The sequence below is a fragment of the Monodon monoceros genome, unplaced genomic scaffold (assembly GCF_005190385.1).
Source record: "Monodon monoceros isolate NGI ecotype Baffin Bay Population unplaced genomic scaffold, NGI_Narwhal_1 Contig5203_ctg1, whole genome shotgun sequence".
Taxonomy (NCBI): domain Eukaryota; kingdom Metazoa; phylum Chordata; class Mammalia; order Artiodactyla; family Monodontidae; genus Monodon; species Monodon monoceros.
The window spans coordinates 1-8435 of record NW_021701049.1 but is presented as its reverse complement, the minus strand read 5'-3'; the positions used below and the strand labels follow the sequence as shown (position 1 = coordinate 8435).

Genomic DNA, 8435 nt, shown 5'->3' with positions numbered 1-8435 from the left:
ACCTGGGCAGCAGAGTGAAATGATGTGGAGAGCAGGCTCTGGAGTCAAACAGACCTGAATTCAAATCCCAACTGTCATTTACCAGCTGCATGGCCTTGGATAAGCTACTTAACCTCTCTTTGCCTCAGTTTCCTTATCTTTAAAATAGGTATCACAGCACCTACCTCACAGGGTTGTTGGGAGGGTTAAATGGCATGCAACAAGCTCACAGTACTGTGAGCTGCTAATGGATGGTGGCTGGCCGGGGACAACAGAACAGGACCGAATCCTCCACATATGGGACCAACGAGCACAGGGTATCTTCCTTGCTCTGGGAAGTCTTACTAAACCTTCGCAGCCACATTTTCCAACCTCAATCTGAAAATGTGGCCTGAGAGTGGGAAAGAATATTGGAAATCAGAACTGCTCCAGAAAGTCCAGGACATGCGGCATCATACTCCAGCCCTCCTCTTGGAGCCCTGACAAGGTAGGGGCTGGTTTTCCCATCAAGGTGAAGGCTGAGGGCCTGCTCTGTCATTTAGGAAAGGCCTTCCCTGGAACCAAGAATGAACAGATAGACCCACTTTATCCTACTCTTTGCGACCAGGGCCGTGGTGTGGTGAGTCCAACATAGGGGCCATCTCTGGGCCCAGTTCTCAAGCAGCCTCTGCCAGCTGCCTTGGATGGCAGTTCTGCAGCTCCAAGGTTAAGTTTCACTCTTAACTGGCAACACGGTGTGCTCTGTCCTTGGGTAGAAGTACCACAGGTGGGCAGGAAGGTGTTGGTGAGAGTGGGAAGGGCCTCTGTGGACCAGAGTCAATGCTGTTGGAAGCTAACAAGCAGTGGGGCAGGTGAAGAAGGGGCATGAGTCTACCCAGGGGCCTGTCGTGGGTCTTCCCATATCCTCTGACAGCTAAGGATGTGTGGGACTTGCCTGACAGGTAACTGGGTGTCCTGGGATGCTAAGCCAGCCAGGTGGCTGGTCCAGAGGCCTTCTGCCAGTAGTCTGGCTTTGAATGCCACCCAGGAGAGCCTCGTTCATTCATTCATTCATTCACTCATTCATCCACTGAGTATCAAGTCTGTGCCCAGCTCCATGCCTGGCACTGGATCTACAGGGATGCACCGGTCATGGTTCCTGCCCACAGGGAACTCCCAGCCTGGCTCCTTGGCACAAGGGGGTGGGTGCTATCTAATTACTTTCCTTGCTACTCACTCTGCAGCCCAGATCAGGAGTTGTTTCTGCCTCTTCCTCCATGTTAGCCCAGCTCTGCCAGAGAGCCCTTCAGTGCCTGGGCCTGGCAGTGTCTCATAGCCCAGCTCCATCCCTCTCCCTTGCTGCCACCGCTGAGACTCTACCTTGGGAAGCACCCGCCCCCCCGCAGCCCTCTCTCTCCATCTCCTGAGTAGGTCCCTGCAAGTGGGTGGTACTGACAACAGCTTCGTTTTCTCTTCCTTTTCAATTCTCTTCTTCCATGTTCTTTTTTCTTTTTTGCTCTTCCTCTACTCTCTTCTTCTTTCCTCCTCCAACCTCTACCCTCCAACCCCACCCCCATCCAGGCCCCGGGCTACCGTCCTCACTGGATACACAGGCTTCCGGGAAAGCAGAACCAGCTGGGTTATTCCTGTAGCAAGGGCCCTCAGCCCAGCCTGTGCTTCCTGAGGCGTCTGGTGTAGGAAGCTTCTTCCCTTTCTTCCTCTCTCCCTTTCTGCCCTGCCTCTGCCTCTGGGCTTCCTTCTTCCCTGAGCTTCTCCTCCTTTGACCTCTGAGCCCAGGCTTCTCCCGGCCTCCTTCCCTCACTCCCTTCCCGCCCTTCCTCCTTGCCTTCACTCCTCCCTTCCTTCTCTAGCTGAGGGAAGGGCACCACCCTGGCCTCTGGGGAGAGCCTGGGAGAGCCTGTGGGCCCTCTGGCTGATTTGGGGGACACTGCCTCCCTGTCCCCCACCAGTAATGCCACTGCCGTCTCCCTGCCCCTGTGGATGTCCTCCCTGTTCCCCAGAACTTTCTTTGTGCTCCTTCGCCATTCATCATGACTGCTGCCTTTCCTACCTCCCTATCACCTTCCTTCTCCTTTGAGGAGTTTCCTCAAGCCTCCTGCAGCCTCCCTTGGCGATTCTCTCCTGCTTGCATCAGACTAGTTTGCTTTTCTGCTCCTCTAGCACCTTCTGTCTCTTCCTTGCCCCACCCACCTTCCCTCTCCTCTTCCTCCCTTTCCCTGGACCCTCGGCCACCTCTTCCAGTAGCAGCCATCCTTTTGCCTTTCCTTCCTCCCTCCCCCTTTCCATCGCTGCCTCTGTAACCTGTTTTATCACCAGGCCCTGAGTATACAAAAAATAAATAAATAAATAAAAAGGTCCGTGAGTGGAGGGAGCAGCAATAACCCCTAAAACAGTGCTATCAGTGGAACATGACTGATCAATTGAATTCCATAGCGGCTGAAAAATGTGGGATTAAGTAGTGTATTATACGCACAATGAGTTGAGGCATGATGTTCATTTCAAGTTCATTTCGCCGGCCTCTGCCACCAGATCAGGCAATCAATAGGGGCAGCAGATATCATATATCACCTCTCTGTGGGCTGGGGAGAGAGCACCATAATCTCTCGCAAATTTAGAGTGACAGATTTGTCAAGATCTGAAGAGCCCCTGAATAAATGAAGGAAGAGAGACTCCTCCAGCCAGTGACCTGAGGACAAAGCTTCAGTTCAGCCCCTACACACACACACACACACACACACACGGGCTGGGCCAAGCCACACACAGGCATATACACAAATTTACACAGAGGCATAGTATGAGTCTCACCACACATACGCACACACCCATGCACATAACATGTGAGCCCATGTTCGCAGACAAATGCACTTTACTTGCCAGGACTCATTGGTGACACTGCAGTAACCACACACAAAGACACTTGCTGTCTCCCTCTGCTCTGACAGAAGTGCTTCCCAAAAAGGTAGGAGGACTCCAGCAAGAGAGAATTAGACACAATAAAACATGCAAATAGCCCCAAGGGGTAGCATTAAGATGATGGTACATCCTTGAGAGAGAAGCAGGCACAGAAGAAACATGGGGGGACGTGGGCTCACACTCCCCATGCAGTCACACACGTACACACGCACCTTTTCAGAAAGGTTCCTGGACTGTCACACATTCCCAGACACTTATCTATCTGGATGTTTATTCGTGTAGAAATGCATATATACAGAAAATACACAAAAGGGAAAAATAAATATGTCACACCCTAACTCATATAGAGAGATGCATACACTGCCTCTAAGACAGAAAATCATTCCAGAAGCTTACACAGAAAAAAACACAACAACCAAGTCTTGTGGCCTTAGGAACATAGGGAACATAGAAATATCATCAAGGCTGTCCCTGTGTCTGTCTGTCCACCTCAGACATGATCCTGGTCTCCATTCTCTCTCTCTCTCTCTCTCTCTCTCTCTCTCTCTCTCTCTCTCTCTGTCACACACACACACACACGCACACACACACACACACACACACCCTTTCTTTGCTCTCCCACCCCCTCCAGGATCGAGTGAAGACAGGAAGTCCCATTAGGAAAGCAGACCCCCTTGCTCCATCTGGGAGGCCAGCAAGAGAGGATGGCTGCAGGTTGAGGTTAATCAATACGTAATATTTTCCATGCTCTCCTGAATGATACTGTACAGTGTTACTGTATATAATGCAATATTGATTATATCATATCGTATAATCACCTATAAACTGATATATATAACAGTCCCAGAGGAACACCCTGGGGCCTACAGCATGGGCTGGCCCCAGGCCCAAGGCTCCCCAGCTGGTCTTGGGCTAGGGAAGCCAAGGAGTGGCCAAGCTGTGGCTGGGAGGACCCAGCTTTGAGCCCGGGAAGTTGCAGGGTGTGGGGTCAGGGAGTGTAGGCACAGCAGGTACTTGGCCCGCTGTGGACTCTGAAAACCCCAGTGGACCGGGATAGAGGGCAGGTCCAGGGAGGGAAGGGTAGCAGAGTGGTGGGAGGCCTGGGGAGAGCAGTACACAGACAGGACTGGCCTACAGCCCCAGGGAGCAGGCACTTTGTGGCACCACCGTGGCTTTTCATACATGGGGCGAGTCTCAGCTTCCTGTAGAGACTGCAGGAGGAACCAGGCGGCCAAGGAGCTGGCCTCTGGCGGAGCCTCGCCAGAGTCCAGGTCAGGGACAAGCTGAGGAGGGTGGCCCGGGCACAGCAGCATCTACAGGGACCCAGTCTTCAGTCTCTGCCCAAGTTGCATTTCATGACTCACGTGCCACTTGCTGTCTGCTCCAGTCTCAGGCCTGGCCCAACGCAAGCAGAGTGCCTCAGCTGGGCCCTGAGTCCCTCCTCCCTCAGTGGTGAAGTTAATTACTTCACCCAGTCTCCATGTTATACTCAGCCTCGGAGATTTGATGATTTTCCACCCTTGGAGTCAGTGGAACTGAAATTCATCTCAGAGCCGAGTTCAATTCTCCACAGGCTGGGTAATGCTGGCCCAAGACACCCAGCTCCTTCCCCAGGCCAATCCAGGCCGGGGGGGGGGGACAGAAGGGGCTCAGGGGAGACGTGCCCTGGGGAGATGGCCCCTGGGAATCCCTCTGGCTCCACCGCCTCTGCCTAGTCCTTCCCATGCCCCCGAGTTGTGACAGCTTCCCTTTCTCTTCCCAGGACATTCAGGGGCTCTGGCTCTCTCAGCCAGGTCTCTGAGGCATGGCCAGCCCCTGAGCCAGCCCCTCCCAGCCTGAAAACTGGGGAAAAGGGGTCCCAGCAGGGGTGCAAAGCCCTGGGGGCCGAGCCAGGTGCCCGTCACCTTTGCCCACTGTGTGCCTCTGCTGACCTGCACTCATGCCCCGAGTGTCCCTGTGTCCTCCAGATGTGTCTGAGGGCTCAGTCCCCAATGGAGATTCCCAGAGTGGCGTGGACAGTTTGCGGAAGCACTTGCGAGCTGACACCTTCACCCAGCAGCAGCTAGAAGCTTTGGATCGGGTCTTTGAGCGTCCTTCCTACCCTGACGTCTTCCAGGCATCAGAGCACATCAAATCAGAGCAGGTGAGGAAGGAGCTTTCTGCTTGCAGAAGTGGAAAGGGACTGGGCAGAGCAAGGCCTCTGGAGGACGTGCACACGTGGGTCAGCCACACGCACACCCAGCATCGTGTGTGCTGCCTTTGGGTGCGCTGTGTGAACATGCTCACACAGGGACATTAGAGCAGAGCTAAGAAAATCGTCATAGTATATGGTAGTTAGAAAGGGTGAGTTCTGGGCGTGAGTATGGCTGTAGGTAAATCTTAATCCCATTTCAGTTTCAGTTCTATCCTGTTTCCCTGTCTGTAGAATGAAGGGCTTGGACAGATGATCTGACAGGTCGTTTCCAGCCCTGCCATTCTGTGCTTCTGGCATAGAGCACTCAGGAACGTCCCTTGCCTAAATGCACCTAGGGTCCTACAGAAAGTCTGAGTAAGCCTGGGGCGTCAGGAGGTGAGCCCGCTGTGCCTGCCTCCTGACAGCCTACCCCTCAGACCCAATACTTCCCACAGATGAAGAGCAACCCAGAACACACAGCATGGGATGCAGCCCACAACACACCAGCACATCACACGGCATAGAAACACATCTCCTAACTGCTCCCATTCACCTGTGTGCACGTGTTCACGGACCACCGCCACCCACCTGCTTGCTGCCCACCCGCCGCCCAGCCCACAGGACTCATAGCACAGCCCATCAGCCAGTAGGTGTGCACGTCCCACAGACCACCAGCTCAGCGCACTTCCACACCCGCCTCCACGCACACACCAGGACAGCCCCCTGTGCACACACTCCGACGCGTGAGCACACACCCATCCCCCCCACACTAAAGCCCAGGCCAGGCCCACAGCCTCAGCACAGCACAGCCTGCCATGTGTGCACACTCGGGCACACACCCGCACGCACACGCACCAGCGCAACCACACAGACCGCACAGCGCGGTTCCACTCTAGGACTCCAACAGCTCCCAGCCATTCGCCTTTCTCCCCGCCCGTCCTTTTATCCCGTAAGCTGTTTGTCTTCATAAAACAAAAATCAAACGTCTTTTTAAGGTGCCCTGAGCCATAAACCAACAAAGGAGGAGCCGGCAGAGGCAGGCGGCTTGGTGCACCCTCCCCGAGTCCCCGGCTGCATTACAATGAATAACCTTTATTTACTTTCATTAGACTATTAAAAACCAGCACAGTCATTTTCCCCCTGAAACTCGGAGCAGGGCCCATAAAGCAAATCCGAAGCCTAACTGAGTGCATTTTAATTTCTCTCCGATCACAGCGAATTACTCTGGTGATAAATCAGGGGGCAGCTTCACCCCCAGTAGAAGGCCTAATTTGCAGCTAATTACAAAACTGATTTCTACAGGAAGATCAATACGAGAAGGAATTGGAAATGACGAGGCAATCCTGTCCAGCCAGGGAGGGGAGGGGGCCCTCTGGGGGGGCCAGGAAGCGGAAGGGAAAAAAACGGACCCGAAAGAGCAGAAAATCAGTTTTAATTTAACGTAATATTAATCAGAGCAACTTTTCCTGCTTCGTGCGGGCTCCTGGTCAGCCCAGCTCTGGGGTCTGGCTTGGCGGTGGCTGCAATAAAAAGGCAATTACCCGAGTGTTTCAGGCAGGACACCCTTTCAGAGTCAATGACTGGCCCCCTCCCACCCTTCTGTTAGCCATGTGGACTCTCCCCCTCCCCAATTTCATACCCCAGTGCACAGGCAGAGAGCGAGGGGCCCGTGAGGCAGTCTTTGTTTGTTTTTTAAAAAGGGGCTCCAGCACCCGGTCAGCCAGCCCAGCAGTGCCAGGCTCGAGGCCCCACTAGGCCCTTCCCCCAGCTACTGCCTCTGCCATCATGTCAAGGTTTGCCCCTCCTCCCCAAGATTCCCTACCCCTGGGGGACCTTAAAACACCGCTTGCCTCTCAGCAGGGGGATTCCCACTGCTAAACCCCGCCTTTGGGGCTTCTTAGACAAGAGATGGTACAGAGATGTAAAGGGTGCTGGGATACCCACCGAGAATGTACAGGCTGCACCTCAGCTTCCCAGAGTCAGGTCTGCCCCCACCCACACACAACTCTCCATCATCCATCGAGCCCGCCCCTCCCACACTCCCCGCCCTCTGCCTGGCCATCTCCTTCCACCCCATCTGGGAGGGCTCCCCGTTCCTCCTCCCCATCTGCACACCAAGCCCTCTCTCCACATGTGTACGTCAATAGTGAGCTGTCTCTTTTCTCTCTCCTCCCAGGGGAACGAGTACTCCCTCCCAGCCCTGACCCCTGGGCTTGATGAAGTCAAGTCGAGTCTATCTGCATCCACCAACCCCGAGCTGGGCAGCAACGTGTCGGGCACGCAGACATACCCCGTTGTGACCGGTAAGGGGGCTTCCAGGAGGGTGGGAAACTGCTTTCAGTGGGGGGCACCTCAGCCCATGCCATCTGGGGCCCAGCGTGACAAGCGGGCTCCCTGCCATGATCTCTGTAGAGAGAGTGAGTCTCCAGAAACCAGGGTGCTTCCTGAACAGATGTGTGCAGATGTGGGAGAAAAAAACGTGGTCAGGGTCTCTGTACGCTCCAGCCTGGAAATGTCAAAGCCAGGAAGGGCTAGGGCTGGTTCTTTCTGCCCATCCTGTTGCCTCTTCCTTTGCCTTTTTTCTTGCCTCCACCAAGGTGGCCGGAATTATGAGCCTCTTGCTAGGATGTGTGCAGGAGAATGAGGGCAAATAGGCCGGGCTGGCAAGAGTGGAGCATGAGTGCCCAGTGTCGAGTCTCCACACTCCTGTGTCCCCGAGGTTCCTGGGGGACCTGCTTTCCTCTCCTCTGGGCAGCCTGGTGTGCCAAAGCTGTGGCTTTGGGCTTCAGAGCGTGGCATCTGGCCATGTGGTTATAGGTAAACTCAATTATTTCAGCCTTTCTCCAGCTTCCCAGAGAAATCACTAAGACCAAGGCTTGATTTCAAGGCCAGGCAGGGTCCGGCCTGTCCCTCAGTCAAAATGCAGGGGGAGGGGGCACCCAATCCAGGTGCTGGCATGGATGAGGGAGGAGCAGCAGAGGCAGCTAGAGGGGAAGAAGGCTGAGGTGCAGTGCAGTGTAGAGCCCAGGTGATGAAGCTCCAGGCCACAGAGCTGAGGGCTGTGGAAGGCGGCTGGCACTACAGAAGGGTTTCCGGGCCAGGAAAGTGCCCAAGTGGGAAAGACACACATTGAGGTGTTATTAAAATTCACCTAATTATTCTGGAGACACTAAAGCCAATGTGCCATTTGTTCCTTGGGAGAAAGAATGATTGAGAAGGGTCTTGGTGGTGATTGAGAGACACTGAGGTGTTACCTGCCGACAAGGCGAGCGGAGGCGGCCTGGGGACCTGGCAGCAGCCAGCGTCACCAAAGACAGGGAGCAGGCATGGCCCCACTGGAGGACAGCGCACTGTTTCTGACTTGGAGCTG

General features: G+C 54.5%; 1 protein-coding gene across 1 annotated transcript; it reads left to right on the top strand.

Annotated features, from left to right (window-relative positions):
- Positions 1 to 3656: 3656 nt before the first annotated feature.
- Positions 3657 to 7482, top strand: LOC114890047 (paired box protein Pax-2-like; the record flags this gene model as incomplete). The annotated part of the gene is made up of 2 exons (XM_029213567.1): positions 3657 to 5035; positions 7242 to 7482. Coding segments are annotated over exons 1-2 (445 nt in total), but the record flags the coding sequence as incomplete, so codon positions are not given.
- Positions 7483 to 8435: the final 953 nt, after the last annotated feature.